Source organism: Cherax quadricarinatus, chromosome 56, assembly GCF_038502225.1.
Source record: "Cherax quadricarinatus isolate ZL_2023a chromosome 56, ASM3850222v1, whole genome shotgun sequence".
NCBI classification, from domain to species: domain Eukaryota; kingdom Metazoa; phylum Arthropoda; class Malacostraca; order Decapoda; family Parastacidae; genus Cherax; species Cherax quadricarinatus.
Genome location: NC_091347.1, coordinates 28531418 through 28554333, shown reverse-complemented (window position 1 = coordinate 28554333; position 22916 = coordinate 28531418). Strand labels below are relative to the sequence as shown.

The following is a 22916-nucleotide window of genomic DNA, read 5'->3' as shown; positions in this document are numbered from 1 at the left end:
GAGGAAAACAACAGTCAAGGACCAGGTAATCAGACTGAGGAAGGGTGATGGGGAATTCACAAGAAACGACCGAGAGGTATGTCAGGAGCTCAACACAAGATTTAAAGAGGTATTTACAGTGGAAACCAGTAGGACTCCAGGAAATAAAAACAGGGGGGCACACCAGCAAGTGCTGGATGAGGTACATATAACCAAGGAGGAGGTGAAGAAGCTGCTATGCGAACTTGACACCTCAAAGGCGGTGGGACCAGACAACATCTCTCCATGGGTCCTTAAAGAGGGAGCAGAGATATTGTGTGAGCCATTAACAAAGATCTTCAACACATCATTTGAAACTGGGCAACTCCCTGAGGTATGGAAAATGGCAAATGTAGTCCCAATTTTTAAAAAGGGAGACAGACATGAGGCACTAAACTACAGACCTGTATCACTAACGTGTATAGTATGCAAGGTCATGGAGAAGGTCATCAGGAGGAGAGTGGTGGGGCAACTGGAAAGAAACAAGTGTATAATTGACAACCAGCACGGTTTCAGGGAAGGAAAATCCTGTGTCACAAACCTACTAGAGTTTTATGACAAGGTGACAGAAGTAAGACAAGAGAGAGAGGGGTGGATCGACTGCATATTTTTGGACTGCAAGAAGGCCTTCGACACAGTTCCTCACAAGAGGTTACTGCAAAAGCTAGAGGATCAGGCACACATAACAGGAAAGGCACTGCAATGGATCAGAGAATACCTGACAGGGAGGCAACAACGAGTCATGGTATGCGACGAGGTGTCAGAGTGGGCGCCTGTGACAAGCGGGGTTCCACAGGGGTCAGTCCTAGGACCTGTGCTGTTCTTGGTATATGTGAACGACATAACGGAAGGGATAGACTCAGAGGTGTCCTTGTTTGCAGATGATGCGAAGTTAATGAGAAGAATCAAATCGGATGAGGATCAGGCAGGACTACAAAGAGACCTGGACAGGCTACAAGCCTGGTCCAGCAACTGGCTCCTTGAATTTAACCCTGCCAAATGCAAAGTCATGAAGATTGGGGAAGGGCAAAGAAGACCGCAGACACAATATAGTTTAGATGGCCAAAGACTGCAAACCTCACTCAAGGAAAAAGATCTGGGGGTGAGTATAAACCGAGCATATCTCCTGAGGCGCACATCAATCAGATAACTGCTGCAGCATACGGGCGCCTGGCAAACCTACGGATAGCGTTCCGATACCTCAGTAAGGATTCGTTTAAGACTCTGTATACCATTTACGTCAGGCCCACACTGGAGTATGCAGCACCAGTTTGGAATCCACACCTAGTCAAGCACGGTAAGAAATTAGAGAAAGTGCAAAAGTTTGCAACAAGACTAGTCCCAGAGCTACGGGGATTGTCCTACGAAGAAAGGTTGAGGGAAATCGGCCTGACGACACTGGAGGACAGGAGGGTCAGGGGAGACATGATAACGACATATAAAATACTGCGCGGAATAGACAAGGTGGACAAAGACGGGATGTTCCAGAGAAGGGACACAGACACAAGAGGTCACAATTGGAAGTTGAAGACTCAGATGAATCAAAGGGATGTTAGGAAGTATTTCTTCAGTCATAGAGTAGTCAGGCCGTGGAATAGCCTAGAAAGTGACGTCGTGGAGGAGGCGGGAACCATACATAGTTTTAAGGCAAGGTATGATAGAGCTCATGGGGCAGGGAGAGAGAGGACCTAGTAGCAATTAGTGAAGAGGCGGGGCCAGGAGCTGTGACTCGACCCCTGCAACCACAAATAGGTGAGTACACACACACACACACACACATATATATATATATATATATATATATATATATATATATATATATATATATATATATATATATATATATATATATATATATATATATAAAATATATTCAAACAATCGCAGACGGACGATGTTAGCTCTGCAGAACAAGCCACGGTAGGGTGGGGTTGGCACCGACCACTAACCCAGTCTAAGGGTAACCGTGCCCAGTGACACCTACGCTACTCTGAGACCTCGCTACCTGCTTTGGTTGTTCCCTTGCAACATTGCACAGCTCCTGATGACACACTGAGAAATGTGAAAGTACTTGAGCTAAAGATTTCCACCCCTCGTGGCTTGACCTATATATATATATATATATATATATATATATATATATATATATATATATATATATATATATATATATATATATATATATATATATATATATATATATATTATATATATCTATATGAGAGAGAGAGAGAGAGAGAGAGAGAGAGACAGACAGACAGACAGACAGACAGAGAGACAGAAAGACAGACAGACAGACACACAGACACAGACAGACACACAGACACACAAACAGACACACAAACAGACACACAGACACACAGACAGACACACAAACAGACACGCAGACAGACACACAGACAGAGAGACAGTGTAGAACCATGGTTGTGCCATACAAATACCTGTGTAGTACTTACCAACACCTTATATATAACAGCTTAATAACTAGGAGAAACTAATTTAATTCTTCGATGGTAATAATTTGTTAAAGTATTTTTTTTTTCACAAAAATCTTGCATGTTTCTATAATAGATTCAATTTAGTTTGTATTTTTTAAGGAACTTTACGTAATATTGCCTTTTGTTTACTTTATCCATTAAAACTTTGATTTTCATATTATTGTTCTTGGTTAAGTTATAATATAATGATAACTAATTTGCGAAGGAGTGGACTGGTAAGCCAGTGGAAGGTCTCGGTCAGATGACCAAAAGCTCCAGGTGCGGGTCATCATATAACATGACCCACATCAGGAAACACTTGTCCTGTTTCCTGACAACCCTAACCTCATCCTTGGTATCATCTTAATGTTTTGATACATGTTATTATTATTACATTGTACAATGTTACTGATTTAAATCTGAATTTCGGCAGCCCTTTTACTTTTATTGTAAATTTAGATTCAGAAAATGTTACACCTGAAATGTTTATAATAAAGAAATTGGATGTCGAAGATTTTGTTTGCCACAACCTTGATCTAACTTGTATATTGAAGAGTCGTTTCAATTGCTAATCCGTCTTGGGAATCTGAAATTTAAGCAGACGTTTCTTTCCTGAATATTAGTCCTATATATACGAAGAAATTATTATTATTATTATTATTATTATTATTATTATTATTATTATTGCATTCATGGGGAGCGCTAAATCTATATGAATCGTACAGCACCTGGAGAAATGGAAGCATTCAGGTTCGATCTAAGGAAAATAGTGGAACCAATACCTTGGATCAAGAGACCTCTCAGTGGCGCCGACGGACATCCCTTGAAGGATGAGGGAAAGATTCCTCTGCAACAGTCTTCTCGCCACGATATATTTATGCAGGTAAATGGCATTTAGTGCTTCATAATGTTTGTTAGCAACATGGCCGTCCGTGTTATATAATACTCGTTATAGTCTTCGTCAAGACAAAGACCCGACACGTGTCTTGATTATGCCATGACCGTCACAGGTCACAATAGAAATAACACATTGAATGATCCAGCATATATCTGCACACTTACCACTTATCCAAGTTGTCGTCACCAGTACCGCAGCTCACACAGGTACTGGGATGCGCCTGTATCTAGAGTCAGTGACCCGATAGACTTAATTTTCATTGCCTATCTACTTAAGGGGTGAGAGAAACTGTGCGTAGCATCTACATACAGTTTATTTCATACAAGACATGGGGTTGGAAACTGTTTTACATATCACAAACCGGTCTTATATCACCCACTGAGGAGACTACAGCTTCTAAGACAGCATTTATTACACAATACGTACAGCTGCCTGAAGTACAGCCAGATCAAAGCCTCTGTGTGGCCAGAGAAAATATTTCAGTAGGCTACAGACTCGCATAAATGTATTTCTAAGTCATACAATGGAAAGTTATAAATATATACATCCGTATTTCTACAAACTCTACCCTGGGGTTGGGGAAGGGTGGGTAGGAACATCTTGCACCTGTCGATACTCTGGGATTGAATTGGAAAGGTGACTGGATCAGGATGGAGTTGAGGGTACATGGATAGCTGACATTCCAGTCTTGTACACGAATGTAACACACACGTAACTGTATACCGTGGAAAGCACTGCAGTGTGTGAAATATAAACACACCGGTACACAATGTGGAGAACACGAGACCCTTAAAATGTGAGAAGCACAAAGGTGTACACAGCGTGGGAACACAAGACCCTTAATATGAGCAGCACAGAGGTGTACACAGCGTGGGAACACAAGACTTTTAATATGAGCACAGAGGTGTACACAGCGTGGGAACACAAGACTTTTAATATGAGCACAGAGGTGTACACAGCGTGGGAACACAAGACCCTTAAATGTGAGCAGCACAGAGGTGTACACAGCGTGGGAACAAGACTCATACGCACCATATGGCAAGATACGTATCTAACATTAAGCGTAAAAAAGTGACATTTACGCAAGAGAACACTGAGCTGTACATTACAGTGGGTAAAAACTGAACTACAATACATTCATGCACATACATTCACGAGGTGAAGTGAAGAAACATTTCATGAACTGTTACAGTCATTTACATTAACATATACTTTAAACAAAATACTTCTCCTGTGAGTCTAAAATGTTAATATAATTTAGCCGTCATTTAATATTAATTTAACATAAGTATTTAAAAACCTTAAAAAAGTCATTATAATTTTTATTTGTAACATAACACTAATCTACAACAGATATAATTTCCTCATTCATTTTTTTGAGTCCATAGGCACTTATGTCTAAATAAAATCAATTTAGTTTATTCGTCAAACAACGCTATTCTAACCTAGGTAAACTCCAGGTAATTTTTCATTTTTTAAGAGTGAAAATACTGAAGAGAGAATGTACCACTATCCTCCACAGAGTGGACTACTTGCTACTTGTTAACACTAGTAAGATCAAATATGTATTTCTAAATACACTAATACTCGGTAGGATGCACTATGTATACTGACTGACAGGACACTTCCTGGTTGTGATAACACAGTCTTCCCAGTTGTGATACATGCTTTATCTGGTGATGACATCATGAAACTAGTGTACCTACTTCTACAGCACGATCTACGATACCATATGGTACGGTACCATAGTCTAGTAACTAGATTATGGTACTGTACCATCTGCTTTGTGGTAATACACCATTCTACTAGGCTGTGATACAACACCGTTCAACTTAATTGTGGTACATCTCCCCTCCTAATCTTACAAGGGCCAATTAGCATGCATGTGACTAGTCTTGGGTGGGCATATGTAATTATTGGAAGTATTAAGCATTCTGAGCTGGGGTGCATCATTGTGCGCATATATTCGTATATAATTCCATTCAACACGTTACTCCTGATACAAGAGAAATGATGAATGAAATGTCTCCAGTTTCTAATATAAAACTTCCAAAAAATCAAAATAAACGAATATAAACGGGAGTAAAATAAATGGCAAATAAACAATAAGTGCTGCAAATGGCCATCAAAAGAGCGGTCAGGTCAAAATAACCTCTGTGGTCAGCATAATGGCGATCAGGTCAAAATAACCCAAAGCAGCAAAGCTCGGAAACTGTATTCACTCCATGGTCAGCCAGCTATGTTCCATTACCAGGAAAACTTTCCTACCAATGTTCAGGAACAGTTTTCACATCCCCTGGGACGTTAAAAATAGTGATCTTTCATTTTTGTATTACGTGAAATTGCATCACTTCATCCCTGGAGGGGTAAGCAAGTCCATGTGTCAAGGAAGAGACATGGAGGAACTTTTCACTGTGGCCACCAAGGAAGCAGAGCGTCAGACTTCAGACGACAGACAGCATCACTCAGCGTCCGGGAAGGCATGAGAGGAGAAGGAGGAGGAGGAGGGGAACACTCTAATGATGGAATGGACGTTTCTGTGAGTTATTTAAAATGTATTGATCATTTTTTTTAAATAACAACAGTTGTTCTTGTTCGTGATGAGTTTTATGGTATTCCACAAACAGTCGTAATTTGTTCTGCTGGACTTGATCATTGTTTATAGTGTTAGCATACTAAAACTATTATTTCAGCCTCAGTTAAAAATATAATTCAAATTTTGGGGGCAGACGTATCTTTTTTTTTTGTTTAGTTCGATTGGTAGCATAGGCTGTCATACGAGTGGCAACCGATAAAGCCTAATACAATATTGATCTTCTGGTGGGTAATTTACACAAGCGAAGTCATTTTTTCGCATTGCCACTTGCAGCCAATTTACATCTCTGTGAATGCGCTGCCATGACGGCATCAAGAACGTGGCGACAATTATATTTTGTTCAGTGGATTTTGTAAACGTTGATGAAGTTATTTGCTGAGGATCAACTTATGCGGCAGGACGAGGACTTTCTGACGGGGTCTGACTTGCCTGCCATCACGCCCAACTGCAAAGAATATCAAATACCCGCTTCATCTCTACCCCCAAAACTTGATCTACATATTTCACAGTAAAAAACACCATTGTTGTGCGTGCATTACGTGAAATTTCTCTTCATTTTCATAAAGTTATAAGCATCTGTTCTCTAGACTATAAAAATGAAGCAATTAGTTTTATTAAAGGAATGAGAATGAAATATATGAAAGCAAGATTTTGCAGAAGCAATATGGCAGAAGTAAGCGAGAAGAAGCCGCTCCACTCGATGCTTACCTCTTTGGTCTTGTCTTTCTCCCGTTTGAACTCCTTGCTTGTTATAGCAGAAACGTGGCGTGCTTCAGGCGCTACCTGCGAGGCTGCCGCTATTTTACCGGCCTCTTTTTCATCTGAGTCATACAACAAAGCGGTGTTAGTAGGCGATTTTAGTTCATTAGATTTGCTGTCTGGTCTATGTCCATCATCTTTGTCATCTACTGTTTGATATTGCAGTTTTCGTTCCCTTCTCCTTGGAGGAACAAGGAACGGGTGTTGAGCGGTGCTAGTCTCACTATGGTTAGGGCATGCTTGTGTTTCTACTGGCGCGGGCGGTGACATGGAAGAAGCTTCGCATGCAACAGATGTTTGTGGAATTTCATTAATAATATTGTCTCTGTAACTAGACGTCTCTGTCTGACTCTCGCCAAGGTCGTGGGAGTTGGTACTGGCTTTATGGACGCGACACCTACTGCTACTGACTTCCTCTACATAGTCTTTACGCTCGTTTGCGTATCCATCTATGTGACATCTACTGCTACTAGTATTCATTAGATCTGGGCGAGTTTCCTTCATAGTGTTTGACTTAGAGAATTGGTTCCATGGTTCTTCAGAGGTAGAGTCATAATTCTGACCACCGGCGCCTTTAACCGACGTCTCCACTGAGTGCCCCGCGTACTGTTGAGTACTTCTGGACGAGGGCTCTTCTGAGGGGCCATGTTTATGTCTAGTACCACCTTTAGACGAGGTATCTTCTGGGGAGCCAAGTTTCTGTCCTGTAGTACTCTTGGCCGAAGTTTCTTCAGAGGGCTCACGTTTCTTCCCAGCAGTACTGTTGAACAAAGTTTCTTCTAGGAGGTGATGCTTCTGGCCCGTAGTTGCTTTTGATGAGACCTCATCTGTGGCCTTGTCTAGAGATTCTATGCTTAGGGAGAGTTTATGTGTCGTCATGGTGGGCCAACAAGCCGGGGAGCTGGCCGATTTACTGATCAAGAATGCAAGATTATCATAGTCACTGAGGCTCATGGCTTCGTAGGTGCTACATCTCCAAAGGGTCTTTTGAGACGACAGAAGCTTAGCCTCACTCGCGCTAGGTGCTGATGATCGTTCAACGGAGCTTTCGCGAGACAGCTCCTTTTCTTTCTCGTTCGTGAGGTTCGCATCCGTTTTCCCATTATCGTTAACTCTATGATTACTCTCCCTTTCATCAGCTAAGCTATGATCTTCCTGTGAAGCAGAATTCACAGGCATATTACTGCTGTTTTGATCTTGTGAAGCAGTATCAACATTAGTACTAACAGTATCTTCATTTTCCTTGTTGCATTCATTTCGTTGTGAAGTAGTAACGTGAGTACAGCAAGTATCTTCATTTTCCCTGCTGCGTTGATATTGCTGTGATGTAGTATCGATGTGGGTACTACAAACATCTACATTTTCTATGCTGTGTTGATCTTGTTGTGACGCAGTATCAACCTGAGTACCAGAAGTATCTTCATTTTCCTTGCTAAGGTGATCTTGTGACGCAGTAACGTGAGTACCACAGGTATCTTCATTTTCCTTACTGCGTTGATCTTGTTGTGAAGTAACATCAACGTGGGTGCTACACATATCTTCGTTTCTGTTGTTGCTGGGCCCCACTTTGTTGAGTAACGTGTCTTGTAGTTTGCACATATCATCATTAACATCCCCTCGTTTCAATGTTTTTATGTTACCGTTGCCTGTTTTTTCCTCTAAAACTCTTCTAGAATAAATTTCTTTTCTACTATGAGTATATCTTTCTTTTGTTTTGGGTTGGATGTCCTCGGCAATTTCCTTACTGGTAGTTACATCACTTTCTTTTATGGAACGTTCTTCAGCCACTGATTCAGTCTCTATATTTGGTTTAGCGGTCAATATTTGCTCTGTTGGTTTTATGCTACAGGTGTTCAAATCCTTATCTTCCAAATCAATGCCTTCCGATAATCTAGAAATATACTTAGAGCTCTTCTTTGAATCAGAGCTCCCATTGTTTACTACCCCAAGAAAAGTGCCTCCGGTTAACTTGCCGTTTGCAGGAGCAATATTGTGTAAACTGGTCCCGTCCTGGCTAGCAGCAGCTCCCTCTTCAGCAGGCCACACCTCGCTACTCTCCTCTGGAACATGTACGTGAACTTTCATCAAGAACACAGAGTCCTTGTCTTCGCTTTTGGTTTTAGCACGTACAGCAGAATCCTCACTCCTTCCGTGGGGCTTTGTTGTCTTGGCCGCCCCGCAGTACTTTGGAGTTGTTCTGGCTCCCTGTGCCAGAACAGCCGCGTATGTCCTCACGTCTTCTGCTTTTTTATTTTCACCCTGTTGCATCCTGCTGCTGGAGTCCTTTGTCAATCGGGCGTCCACCCAGGCCAGACTGGCGTCCACTTTAGCCAAACATGCATCCATTTTATTTACTGCTATTTTGTCGCCAAGACTTTCTTTAACAGAAGCTGTATAACTTTGGGTTAATGTCACGCCTACTGATGGTTGGAGTTTTACAGGTTTCACGTAAGTGTCATTTTTGTGAATCCTGTTTTCCATCTCACTATCTTTTCTTTCTCCCTCAGAAACCTTGTTATATGTTTTTGGTTCGTTTTCTTCTTTGACCTCATTCACATTTTTCATCATGTCGTCTGTACAAAGTTTCATTTGAATCACAACCCGCTTTACATCTTCTGGTTTAACTTGTGTTCGATTGATTTCTTCTGCATCTTCTTCATTTATTTCTGCAATGTTATCTGGGTTGTCGGCTTTATTAACACGAGTTGCATCGTCCTCCACTGCCTTGTTCCTGACTTCAGTCATTGGTTCATAACCGTCTTCTGTTTCGGGTAAAACATGTTGTAGTTTGTCAACACAAATTGCATCGTCCTTCCCTGCCTCTGTCATTGTTTTAGTCACTGGGTTACAAGTGTCTTCTCTCTCAGGTAAAACATTTCGTGGTTCGTCAACGTCGTCAACATGAGTTCTGTCATTCTCTGCTGTGTCTGTCCTTACTTCGGTCACTGGTTCGTATCTATCTTTTCCCTCAGGTGAAACATTTTCCACCGTTATCATTTCTTGCTTAGAGTTTTCGTTGCTTTCAATTTCGCTTTGCTTTTCCGAACTACTTTCACCACACTCGCTATCTACTCTAACATTACAGGTTGCGGTAAGATGGCTAGTTCTGCTTTCAGACAAGGACAAACTCGACTCATATCCACTAGTCTGCGAATCTGACTTTTGGAGATTTCCCTCCATATAGTAAGCGTCAACTGATAACTGGTTTCGATCTAACAAAGAGTCAGTATTAGTTGTGCCTACGTCTAGGTTAGTGCCATCCTTCTCTAAACTGTCTGCTTTACTCACCGAGTCCGCAAGCAAATCAAAAGTTGGGCTCAGAATTCCCACAGATTCTTCATTTTTCTCTTTTCCGTCACCAGGTCTAGAGTTCAAGGTGTCGTTGTCTTTATCGTACATTTCTATCTCTACTAAAGGTGTAATATTTTTTCTAATGTTTTCCTGAACAGCTGAATTGCCGTCCCTCTTAATATCAGGGAGTTCAGCACTTACTGCTGAATTCATTGTTCCCGAGGGATTGCGTTCATTTCCCTCTTCATCTGAATCATATTCATTCTCATCTTCTTCAACGAGTTCTTCATCCGATATATCTTCTATTTCATCCTCACTCTTCAGTGCCTCACTTTCACTATTGTAATCTTCAACTATTCCTTTGTCATCCTCTTCGTATGAAACGTTTTTCTTTCTATCATTTTCTTTTTCATCTGTTGCCTCTTTCTCCTCCTCCTCCTCCTCCCCATTACTATCCTCGTCATTTTCTCTCTTTTCTGATTCACTCTCTCTGTCTGTCGCAATAGTGTCTTGATCGGTATCAATTTCAATTCTCATTCTGTCTACGTCGCTTCGCTTACTCTCAACGCAGATGCTAGATACCACTTCAAGCTGTGAGCTCTCTGAAGCCCGCCGGTAGAACTCTGTTGCCGTTGCTACCTCACTGATCTCACTCGTGTCCATATCTAATGTTTCTGTCGCTTCACTTGCTTCACTCAGGTCGTCCAGCCAGAGCTTTTCTTGCGAGGCGTCCATCGCGTTTGACTCTGATGCTTTTGGGCTGTTTTCATCTTGTTGGTCGTCAGTCTCCCACCAGGGAGTGTCTCTAAAGACCACGCTAGCTGGTAGTCTCTCGCCTTCACTGGCACTGTACATGGTGCTACTATCACTGAGCAAGCTGTCGTTGGCATCCTCGAAGTCGTCCGTTCTGCTCGACAATTCCGTTTCGTCATCAGACGATTCCGATGCACTATATTTATCTTCCTTCTCTTCCTCTTGTTCCTCTTCCTCTCTGCCTTCAAGGATTTCACTCTCTTCTTCACTGCCCACAAAGTGGCTGTTAGAAAAGTGTGCAAAATCCGAGCTTTTTTTTAGTCCACTTAGAAAACCACTTGGCTTTTCTTGTTGAATGAATTCTTCAGTCTCCCACCATGGCTTCTCATCATCTTTGAAGAATTCTTTGGCTGAGATAACTTTTTTGTGCTCCTCTTCTTCTGTCTCCCACCATGGCTTCTCTTCATCTTTGAAAAAATCTTTGGCTGTCATTATCTTTGGCTTCTTCTCTTCTCCACCTGCAAATAGTTCTTCATCCGAAACTTGTGATTCTTGCAAGTCCTCCAAGGCGTCCCTCCACCAGCACTCATCGTCTCTGAAGAACTCTTTAGCTGAAATGTATTTCGGTTTGTCTTCGTCTTCACCCCGTCTATCATGGTTCTCTTCGTCATCGTCTTCCCACCAATTGGTATCTTCCTTAAATAACTCTTTTGCAGATATAACTTTGGGTTTCTCCTCCCAAGTCTCCCAGAAGGCGGCTTGATCTTCCTCGAAGAGCTCCTTGGCGGAGATCACCTTCGGCTTTTCCATCCATGCCTCCAGCCAATCATCTTCATCTTTAAATGCCTCTTCGACAGTGAGTACCTCGTAGGCATTGGACATTTTCCAATAGGCATCCTCGTCTTCCTCTTGGTCTTCTTCCTCGTCCTCCTCCGTCTCACTCCGCCCACAAGCGGAGGAGCTGCGGTCGGCGTCCTCAGTGATATATCCGTCCTAAATTAGTACACATGCATTGAGAAACTAGAGCCTCAGATAGTGAGCTAGACATAACAAGACGGGCAAGTCCTAGTGTGATAGTACTGTCTTGTTATTGTTGCCTCTAGCAGTCTAGGGGCACCTTGTAAGTTTGACTGGGAGAAGTTTAAAAGCCCTGATGGTTAGCCAAGGCCAAACGAAGGACTTAAAACATTTTTTGCAGGTTATTTCGTAATTTTTTGTCAGGAAAAGCTAACAAATAGGAAACAATAGTAAATTTCAAAATGATAAAAGTTCTAGAAAGCGAGATTTATCCTAAACAGAGAATGTTGTAAAAGTACGGAAAGATGGTACTAGCAAGCACACATTTTGACCAAATACATAAATGAGGCTCCATAAAAAATGTAAATAAAAAAAAGGCCAGCAGAGAAAAAAATATAAAATAATTGTAAAAATATCGCCCAAATATGCTTGTAAAAATAACACTCAAAAGGCCCAGGACAAATATGCTAATTAGTTTAGCTTTCTGAGGGTTATTTACACGACGAAACGCAAAACACAAGAGATTTATTTATTCGTTCTTAGTTATTAATGAAGCGACCTCCACCTCCTGGTGCTACTTACTTCAAACAGCCTATAGACATCCTCGAGAGCTAGGATTTTGTCGTCTTCATGCTGAGGCTCCTTCTTTGCGAGAGCTGCCATCTGGCGGAGGATGTCATAGAGGCCCTGTCTCTTGGCCTCTTCACGAGGGTTGAGACCTGTGCCTTCCACCTCAGCGAACTGGTCAGCACCTGCACGCACCAGACCCACCACCTTGTCTGCGTCGTTGTGGCGCACCGCCAGGTACAGATGCTTCAGCAGCTGTGAACATACACACACGGGGCCATTACCAACAGCCTGACTAGTAACAGACCAAACCGCGTTTAGCGGACAGTGGATCGAGCCTGTATCACTTCTTGTACTGTGACCCATGCCAGTTGCACCGAGTGACCCACATCACACAAGTTAACATTGTTTAAATTATAAGAATTACAGTATTATAATGACATGAATCAGGAAAACCGTACAAATCATTCAGCGAGAGACCTTTCATGAATGAACTCTGCTACACCTTTGATAAACGAACCCATCCGTGTTTCTGAAAAAATGAAACCATCGAAAAAAAGTGAATGGGATTAGTTGGTTTAGTGGCAGAGACAAAATTCCATACACAGGCCTCCACCAGGGATGAAATGAGCCTCACCAGGTCAGTGTAGAGAAGTCCATCCTTGTTCCTGACGGAGGTAACAGCGCCCCGCTCCAGCAGGAGATGGACGGTGTCCACACTGCCCTCACTGGCCGCCCAGTGTAGCGGTGTCTGACCCGTCCAGTCCTGGGCGTTGATGTCAGAACCCTCGTCCAGCAACAGCTGCATGATCTGCAACCAGAAGAGTGAAGCATCAACATACACAGAGCATGCGACACATGATGAGCGTCTTCAACAATGAGGATCCTTAAGAGTGAGAGTCTTCAACACAAGTGAGAATCTTCAACACACAGTGAGAGTCTTCAACACACAGAGTCGTCAACATACAGTGAGAATCTTCAATACTCAGTTGCCGAGAATAAAACATTGGAATCTTGAAGCTGTGTCTATATATATTTTGCGTCAGCGGCTGCGACCCTTATAATAACAAATGTTTTAGTGGTAATAAGATACTTAAATGTTTTTGAGATTGTAACTCCCTATTGTATTGTTTTCATTACTTATATGAAGAAATTGTAATATGTGTAAACTGACTGTGATAGATTTTTCGTGATGTAACTATGCCAGGTGGGGTTCGATAAGGACCAGTTGTGACCTCTGTAATCCTACTTTTTTTGCGCTACAGTTCACAGGATGATCATGGGGTGCACGATAAACTTGCCGCTCAGGCGGTACAAGTAACAGGCACACGATGGAGGGAAAGGTAGGGAGGAAGGATGAGAGAAGGGAAATAAAGGAAGAATGGAAGGCAGGAAGGGACCGAAGAAAGACTCACCTGATGATTGCCACGGTAGGCAGCCAGAAGGAGAGGTGTTCTGCCATGAGCGTCGACAGCGTTGACATCAGCGCCACACTCCAGCAGCAACACACAGATTTCCTGGGCTCCCTGCGCCATCACACACGTCCAACATGTTTATTTCATAGTTTCAAATTATCCGCTTTGAAATTAAAATATTAATTGGTAACTGATTTTTATATTCAGTGGTTTCTAAAGTTTCTAAAAATGTATAAGTTTGCTAATCTCTATGGAATTCCAAGAAAATTATGTAATGAATCTGGCTAGTTTTCATTTCACGTTCTAAAACCTAGTCCAAACTGTATGTATTATGGTGTGATTTTATGCTACAATTTCTTGATTTTTGTCAATGACAAGATAAAAACGCTACCTAATCTGTGCTTAACTGTCCATATAAGAAAAACTGTTTTCACATAGTCAGAATACTGAGAGGTTATCATCTTTAGAGCACTACTGGGAAGTGATCAAGGTGTTTTAATAAGAGCGTAGAGCCTATCAACAGTAAGCCAGCTATTGAACCAACTACGGGTCGTCATTTAACGAAAATCTGAGTCAAGAGACTCTTGTCTTGATTTCTGACAACTAAACCATCATCACGAGACTCATCACACAAGGAGTATTGTAAGCCAGAGGATGCGCGTGCTATGAACTTGGCTCCCAGTGTAGGCGACAGAATTCGACTACAGTCCACCTTCACATGTCCTCACATACTACAAGTACTCTCCGCGTCCTACCACACCTAAACTTAACTAAAGTAGTCCCAGAAGTGCCTTAACTAACCTTTATTTCAACCTTTTATAAGCAACGTAGTCGTTAATGAATGTATCCACTGTATCTAACGCCCTGTCTACCCGTCTCTGCATCTATCTCTGTCCGTCTAAGAGAACGTCCTGGTACCACTGAGCGAGTCATCTTATGACAACATAGGCCCTTGTTAGAGTTTATATCCTCTCATGTAAACTAAGAACAACAACACATAGCCCACCTTATAGACAGCGTGGTGTAGGAGTGTCTGACGTCGAGCATCCCTACTGTTAGGGTCACCACCCCAGGCCAGGCCGGCCATCACTTGACTCCGCTCCTCTGTGCGCACAGCACGGATCAAAGCCTGCAACATTTTTTTTTTTTAAACATAAAAATCGCAATACTCTGCTAGACTTACACAAAGGTTAATTAACCTACAGTTTATGACTTCACGATATGGAGGACCTCAAAAAAATTTGCCCTTCTTTACCTATTACGATTTCGAATTTTTTTAGTGCCTTAGAAGGTCAGAGTCAGGCCCTTACAATACCACAACTAGAACAACTGATAATGATGCAGGAAGGACCAAAATGCCGTTTGCAGGTTAAGCATTTCTCCAAATTAATGCACTAAGAAAGTAGCCTCACCAGATCTGAGTAGAGAAGACCGCTCTTGTTTTTGATCACATCGGAAGCGCCTTTCTCTATGAGCAGCTCGACGGCGGTGGTTTGGCCCCACCTGGCGGCGGCGTGTAGGGGAGTGTTGCCTTCCTCGTCAGTGGCGTCAAGCTTGGCTCCTCGACCAGTCAGAATAGTGATGGCGTCCTCCACGCCCTCCCTCGCCGCCTCGTGTAGCGGCGTACACCCATTCTTGTCCTGACGGAGGAGCACTTGGAATAATAATAGGTAGTGGAAGTAGGGAATTATTAACAGACAGGTACTGGTGGGAACTTAACGGGCTTCTCCAGACACTTTCCAGGTGGAAAGTGGTTAGAAACTGAGGGTAAAATAAGAGTCATCGTATCTAAACTTCGGATACTTTGACTACGTCGCATCTGGACGTGGGGAGGGGGACGCTGACATATGTGGAAAATAATTTCCCAATGTTATGCTGTGTAAATAAACTTGATTAAAAGTGTATTTTTAAAAGAAGAGAATGGAGCCGACAGGGAGGCTCTGCACATGCGCAAGAGACTCGCCATCTTGGTTTTTAATTTTTTATACAAACGTTGGTGTAATGGGAAGAATTTTTTGTGCTCTAGAGGTTAAAATTGTGTTGACACCTCTCAAATAGGAGGCGAAATTGGTGGATGTACATTCCTGCATAACTTGAGATATCAGACGACTGGACAAGACAGCTCCAGGAACCTCAGATAAGCTCTCTAGATTTGTGTGTAATTCTGGCCAGCATTATTTTCATAGATTTAGTTAGAGTGAGGTTTTCTGAGTATGATACACATTAATCTCCAGTCAAATTGGTGAGTGATATTAAGATATATTTTCCTTCTGTTATGTAATTGTGTATATATATAACCATTTATTATTTTTAATATACAGTCCACAAATTTATATATTTACCAGTATTCCTGGTGTATGTATATTTCATTTAATTAATAGGTCCAGAGCAACTTGTGGATATGACAGTGGTAGGTATCGAAGGGGGACATTTTTTGCGACCTAGGTGTCCCAAATTCCTACTTGTCTATGTAACATTGATAAATAATAATTATCTTTATCATTTACTGTTATGTACATAATTAGTTACATTCAGATAAATGCAATTTTCCATATTTAATTTGCCCGTTGGTCCTTCTTGAACCGGAGGTAATTAGTGAAGTCATTTATTAGTTAATTACTTAATAATTATATGAGAAATGACAGAAGGAGGTGGATGTTAAGTTCACAAATTTACTTAATATGTAGTGGATAATAATAATTACAATATTAATTTTGATAAGCTAAGCCAAGTGTGGCTAAAGATTATATTAATGTGTATAAGTGTATGTGTAATTGATAAGCCAAGTGTAGCTAATTATATTAATGTGTATATTAATTTTGCAAAGCCAAAGTGGCTAGGATTTATATTAATGTATTTGTATAATATTAATTTGATAAGACAATTCTAGCCAAGATTTATATCAGTGTATGTGTAATTGATAAGAAAAGTGTGTCTAAAGATTATATTGTGTATAATAATTTTGCTATGCCAAATTCTGGCAAGGATTTATTAATTTGTATAATATTAATTTTGATGAGCCAAGTTTGTATTAATGTACATTTAAAATTTATATTACAATTTTTTACATGTAATTGCTGAGCTCGAGTAGTTGGGATTTATTCAAAGGTAGGTTGTGTCAGTGTTATTGATTGGGTTGAATTTAATACATTGCATCATGGCTGAAAATGAGGAAATTGATGTAAAAGACAAACATATGGAATATAGAGCAAAGAAAGCATCACTACAGGCTAGGAAAGTTCATGTAACCAAGGCATATAATAAGTGCTTGGAATTAATGAATCAAGAAACTGTGAATACTGATGATTTAAAATTGTATTTAGATGCTTTAGGTAATAGGTATGATTCATACAAATTATATTACAACAAATATGAAGGAGATTTGTTAGTAAACTGTGTAGATGAGACTGAAGTAGATCAGTATTATGAATTAGAGGAAAAGATTCTTTCTTGTAAAAGTCAGGCCTTGAATAAATTAAAATGTGTAAACCAGGCAGTTAATCAGTCTGCTCCAACAAATAATATGTCTTTGCCAAAACTCCCAGAATTTTGTTTACCTGTGTTTAATCCTGGAGAAAATTGGGAGGAATTTTGGTCAATTTTTAAAGCAGCTGTGCATGACAGGAGTGACCTAGCCTGTGTAACTAAATTATTTTACCTCAAAGGACAGGTAAGAGGAGATGCTCACATACTCATACAAGCCTTTCCCAATGAAAATGACTCTTACAAGGAAGCAGTTGACTTGTTGAAGGTCACTTATGGTAATATAGAACAAAGTAAGTTGGATCTAGTGAATATCATTGTTAATTTAAAATCTCCAGATCACACTTACAAAGGTTTTCAGCAGTTTAGAGTTAAACTGGAGAGCACTCTCAAAACTTTAAGTAATAAATATAATCTGAAGGAATCAGACTGGTTATTGAGTGCCATAGTACAGAATAAATTAAGCTGTAAAACACTTGAATGGCTCTCGAATAAATATCACAAGGGTTATTTTGGTCTGGAGGAAATAAGACTAGGTCTACAAGAATTAATTGTGCAGTTGCAGACCAGCCAACTAACTCATTTTAAAGATGCAACACATAATAACTCAGAGGTATCTGTCAAGTTTCACAAAGGGAGAAATTATCCCAATGGTAATAATCAAAATTCATTTCATAAAAAGAATTGCATAGGTGCATATCAAGTAGCAAGAATCAGAAATAATGATTCTCTACTAGGTAAGAAGAATAAGTACCCTCCTAAGAGTAGCCCAGTTAATAAGAAACCAGTCAGAGAAAAGAGAGATTGTCTTTTCTGCAAGGGTACTCATTTATCTAAGAATTGCAATGCATACAATTCATGGAATGATAAAGTTGAAAGATTGGAGGAACTTGACAGATGTATCAGATGTTTGGGTAATCACAATGTAAAGGATTGTTATGCCAAATTAAACTTCTGTTATCAATGTCACAAAGGAAGACACCATATAGTCATGTGTAAAGGTCTATATGATAATGTTGATAATAATGATAATGTTGACAATCCTGACACAACAGTGGCCAATGTAAAAATTGCTGCTAATATTAATAATGATGGTTTTGCTGAAGTAGCCTTACCTGTGTTACAGGTAAAAATTGATGATAAAAGGCATAAATCTAAAAGTGTAAATGCATTATTGGACCAGGGATCCCAGCGTACTTTCATAAAACGTAAATGTCTTGATGGTATGAAAGTACAGATGGGAGATCCCACAACTTTAAAATTATCTGGTTTTCTCTCAGATAAAAGAGCTCAATTGTATGACACTGTTTATGTAACTGTCAGGTTGGGCAACGAGAAAAAACGTGTTAATGCAGTAATTGTAGATAGATTTCCAGAGAAAATATCTACAGTAGGGCTTAGTAAAGCTACAGAAATACTCTCACATTATGTAAATTTAGCACCTTCTGGTGTAAGTGATGATTCTGTAGGCCCAATAAATATTTTGATAGGTAGTGACTATTATGCCTCCTTTGTAAAGGGTATGGTAAAGAAATGTGGTGTCACCCTTTTGAAGACTGCAGGAGGCCATGTAATGTATGGTAGGATTCCTCGTAATAATAATTCATGACTAGAGGAAACTACAAATACCATAACTGTGTGTCTTATTCATAAAATCGTATCCCAGTATAATTCTTCCATAGAGGATGGTGTTGAGCCAGTGCATAAATTGTGGGAATTAGACAGCATTGGAATAAATGTAAATGAAGAAAGTCCAGGCGATTCTTTTACTCAGGAGCAGTACCTGAGAGATGTAAAATTTGAATCTGGACAATACTGGGTACGACTTCCGTGGAGACTGAACCATCCAGAATTGCCCACTAATTACAGAATGGCATATGGACAGTTAAAGGCTCAGCTCCGCGAACTGAGTAAGACACCAGAATTGTTAACTGCCTATAATGATGTAATTGCTGAGCAGTTAATTCATAAATTTATAGAAGAGGTACCTCCTGAGCAAGCCAAAATTTATGGTCACTATTTGCCCCATCACGGAGTGAAGAAGGATTCTAAGACCACTCCTTTGAGGATTGTGTTTAATTGCAGTGCCAGGAGTAACAAAAATGTACCTAGTTTAAATGACTGTTTGATGACAGGTCCGTCGTTGACGGAAAAATTAGGAGATATCTTATTAAATTTCAGAGTGAAGCACTATGCCTTTACGGCTGACATAAGTAAAGCTTTCCTAAGAGTGGGTTTACAAGAGGCTGATCGGGATTGTACCCGCTTCTTATGGCTTGAGAATCCTAGTGACCCACTTAGCCCTCTGAAAACCTTTCGCTTTAGGAGCGTATTATTTGGTGCTACATCCAGTCCATTCCTACTTCAAGCGACGATAAATGCACACCTTAAATGTACGGGAAGTCCATTGAGTAAAGTAATGAGCAAACAATTTTATGTGGACAATTTCCTGGGTGTGACGTCAACTGATGAGGAACTGTTAATGACTTATGGAGAGGCTAATAAAATAATGCAAAGTGCAAATATGCCTCTGAGAGAATGGAATAGTAATTCGTCCAAATTGAAGGACAAAATAAGTAAAGATTACCCTGGAGATGAAGTGCCAAAATGTAGTAATGTATTGGGTTTAACTTGGGATACTGAGAGAGATTTGTTAATGTTAAAACCTAATAATTATAGTATGCCCAATAAATTAACTAAGAGAGTTTTGCTTGCTGAAGTTTCCAAATGTTTTGATCCACTAGGTTTAGAATCACCCCTTACTATAAGAGGGAAATTATTAATTCAGTAAGCATGGAAACTTAAATGTGCTTGGGATGAAATTCTACCTGAGGAATTCATTAACAGGTGGGATGAATTAATTGGTGATTATGAAAAAAATCCAATGTTGGAGTTCCCACGCCAGGTGGCCAATCCAAATGGGAAAAATGTACTCCACATTTTTTGTGATGCTTCAAAATTGGCATATGGAGCAGTTGCTTATCTTCAATGTAATAGTGTTATTTCTCTTGTTATGTCTAAGGCTAAAATGTCTCCATTTAAATCACGTACCTTACCTCAGTTGGAATTAACAGCCATTTATGTAGGTGTCAAATTAGCTAATTATATAAGAAATAAGTTGCAGGAGATAAATATTAGCGACACTGTAATTTGGTCTGATAATGAGGTATCCTTACAATGGATTCGTAATGGAAACAATAAAATTGTGTACATACAAAACAGAGTTGCTGAAATTAATCAAATGCAAGAGAAGTATAATAGTTTGGGTCAGCATGTGTTAACATTTAATCATATACCTGGTGAGGAGAATCCAGCTGATTTCTTGTCTCGAGGTTTACCTTATGCTAAATTTGTAAATGCTGTATCATGGTTTAAAGGACCGAGCTGGTTGGTAAATAAAGCTAATTGGCCTGTACAAAAGGCATATATTGCTCCTGTTGAAATTACTGTGACCACCGCTCCAATACTTTGTCCTCCCATAGTCATTGATATAAATAGGTATTCTTCTTTACCCAAACTAATCAATGTAACTAAGTTGGTGTTTAAATTTTTAAACAAGATGAATATATCATATAAGTTTTCACATCCTCTTGAATATTGGATAAAGAGGGTACAGGAGGAAATCTATGGAAATGAGATTAAATTGATAATGGAAAGAAAAATTGTGAAAGGTTCCATAATAGAGAAATTGGGGCTGTATTTAGAGAAAAATGTAATTAGGTGCAGAGGTAGGTTACAAAATGCTGAATTGAGTAATTATGCTAAACACCCTATCTTACTGCCCAAAACTCATCATCTAACAGATTTAATTGTGCTAAATGCCCATAAAAATGTAATGCATGGTGGGGTACAAGATACCTTAAATTGTATTAGGGAAACTTTCTGGATTCCACAAGGACGGCAAAGTGTAAAAAGGGTGATTAAATCTTGTGTAATATGTCGCCATGTGGATGCCAGATCCTATATGTACCCAGGTCCTCCACCGTTGCCAAATCAGCAATTTGAGTCGTTTAGCAACGACCTCCGCCTGGCCGCAGTGTGGAAAATAATTTCCTAATATTATGCTGTGTAAATAAACTTGATTTAAAGTGTATTTTTAAAAGAAGAGAATGGAGCCGACAGGGAGGCTCTGCACATGCGCAAGAGACTCGCCATCTTGGTTTTGAATTTTGTACAAATGTTGGTGTAATGGGAAGAATTTTTTGTGCTCTAGAGGTTAAAATTGTGTTGACACCTCTCAAATAGGAGGTGAAATAGGTGGATGTGCATTCCTGCATAACTTGAGATATCAGACGACTGGACAAGACAGCTCCAAGAACCTCAGATAAGGTCTCTAGATTTGTGTGTAATTCTGGCCAGCATTATTTTCATAGATTTAGTTAGAGTGAGGTTTTCTGAGTATGATACACATTAATCTCCAGTCAAATTGGTGAGTGATATTAAGATATATTTTCCTTCTGTTATGTAATTGTGTATATATATAACCATTTATTATTTTTAATATACAGTCCACAAATTTATATATTTACCAGTATTCCTGGTGTATGTATATTTCATTTAATTAATAGGTCTAGAGCAACTTGAGGTTATGACAGTGGTAGGTATCGAAGGGGGACATTTTTTGCGACCTAGGTGTCCCAAATTCTTACTTGTCTATGTAACATTGATAAATAATAATTATCTTTGTTATCATTTCCTGTTATGTACATAATTAGTTACATTCAGATAAATGCAATTTTCCACAACATACATAGATCCGTCGACTGCGGTAACAGAGGAAGCCCATTTCCCAATTTTGAACAGTAAGATAATGTTTATCATACTTATTATGTATACTGTTAACAACGGCATGTCTTTAAAAAACTGTCAACGATAATAACTTTTAAAATTACGTACCTTAAATCTGATTTTAAAGAGAGTGAATATAACTTGGGCATTAAGATGACCACCACTGACCTGGACATTAACGGAGGCGCCCTTATCCAGTAAGGCCTTGAGCACAAAGAGGTGTCCCCAGTAAGCGGCGTGGTGCAGGGGGGTTTTACCCCCTGCGTCTGCCAGGTTGGGGTTCGCACCAGCCTCCAGCAGCGCGTCGGCGATCAGCACGTCGCCCTACATCAAGGTTTCTCTTATTAAAAACAGTTTACATATCAGTAGTGTGCTGCTACTCTATAGGTTAGTTACATAGTGGGGAAAAGCTAGCTATGTTTCCCTGTCATATTCCATCACACAGCATAGGTTTCCCCTGTCATATTCCATCACACAGCATAGGTTTCCCCTGTCATATTCCATCACACAGCATAGGTTTCCCCTGTCATATTCCATTACACAAGATAATTAGTTTTTTTACAAGAGTTAAATAAATGTGTCACCCAGAGCTGGAAGACTCCACTGTGGATTCAATGGCAACGACAGCGTCAAAGGTTTCCCTCCAGCAGGAAGAAAACCTTGGGCATTTCCTAAGGGTAAAGATAGTCTTACCACAGGGGTGAAAAAGCCTTATGGGTCAGGCTTTAGTACCAGACACTATACACAGTTTTGAGGACAAATACAACAGGGCTCGCGAGGTACGAATCTTCTTGAATAAAATAGTACGAGCTTAAGAGAAGGATGCTGAAATCACGGTGATGTTAGCGCTACCA

General features: G+C 40.2%; 1 protein-coding gene across 3 annotated transcripts in view; it reads right to left on the bottom strand.

Moving 5' to 3' along the window:
- Positions 1 to 3690: 3690 nt before the first annotated feature.
- Positions 3691 to 22916, bottom strand: part of LOC128700721 (uncharacterized) — a 66085-nt gene continuing 46859 nt past the window's right edge. For 2 of the 3 annotated variants that reach the window (XM_070097265.1, XM_070097267.1), the window contains 7 exons: positions 22231 to 22386; positions 15204 to 15431; positions 14798 to 14920; positions 13792 to 13902; positions 13014 to 13187; positions 12392 to 12631; positions 3691 to 11785 (listed from right to left, as the gene is read on the bottom strand). In XM_070097265.1, the coding sequence (XP_069953366.1) occupies positions 6578 to 11785; positions 12392 to 12631; positions 13014 to 13187; positions 13792 to 13902; positions 14798 to 14920; positions 15204 to 15431; positions 22231 to 22386 (6240 nt within the window). In that variant the 3' untranslated portion in view covers positions 3691 to 6577. The remainder of the gene's footprint in view (positions 11786 to 12391; positions 12632 to 13013; positions 13188 to 13791; positions 13903 to 14797; positions 14921 to 15203; positions 15432 to 22230; positions 22387 to 22916) is intronic. The other variant, XM_070097266.1, reaches the window with a different exon arrangement.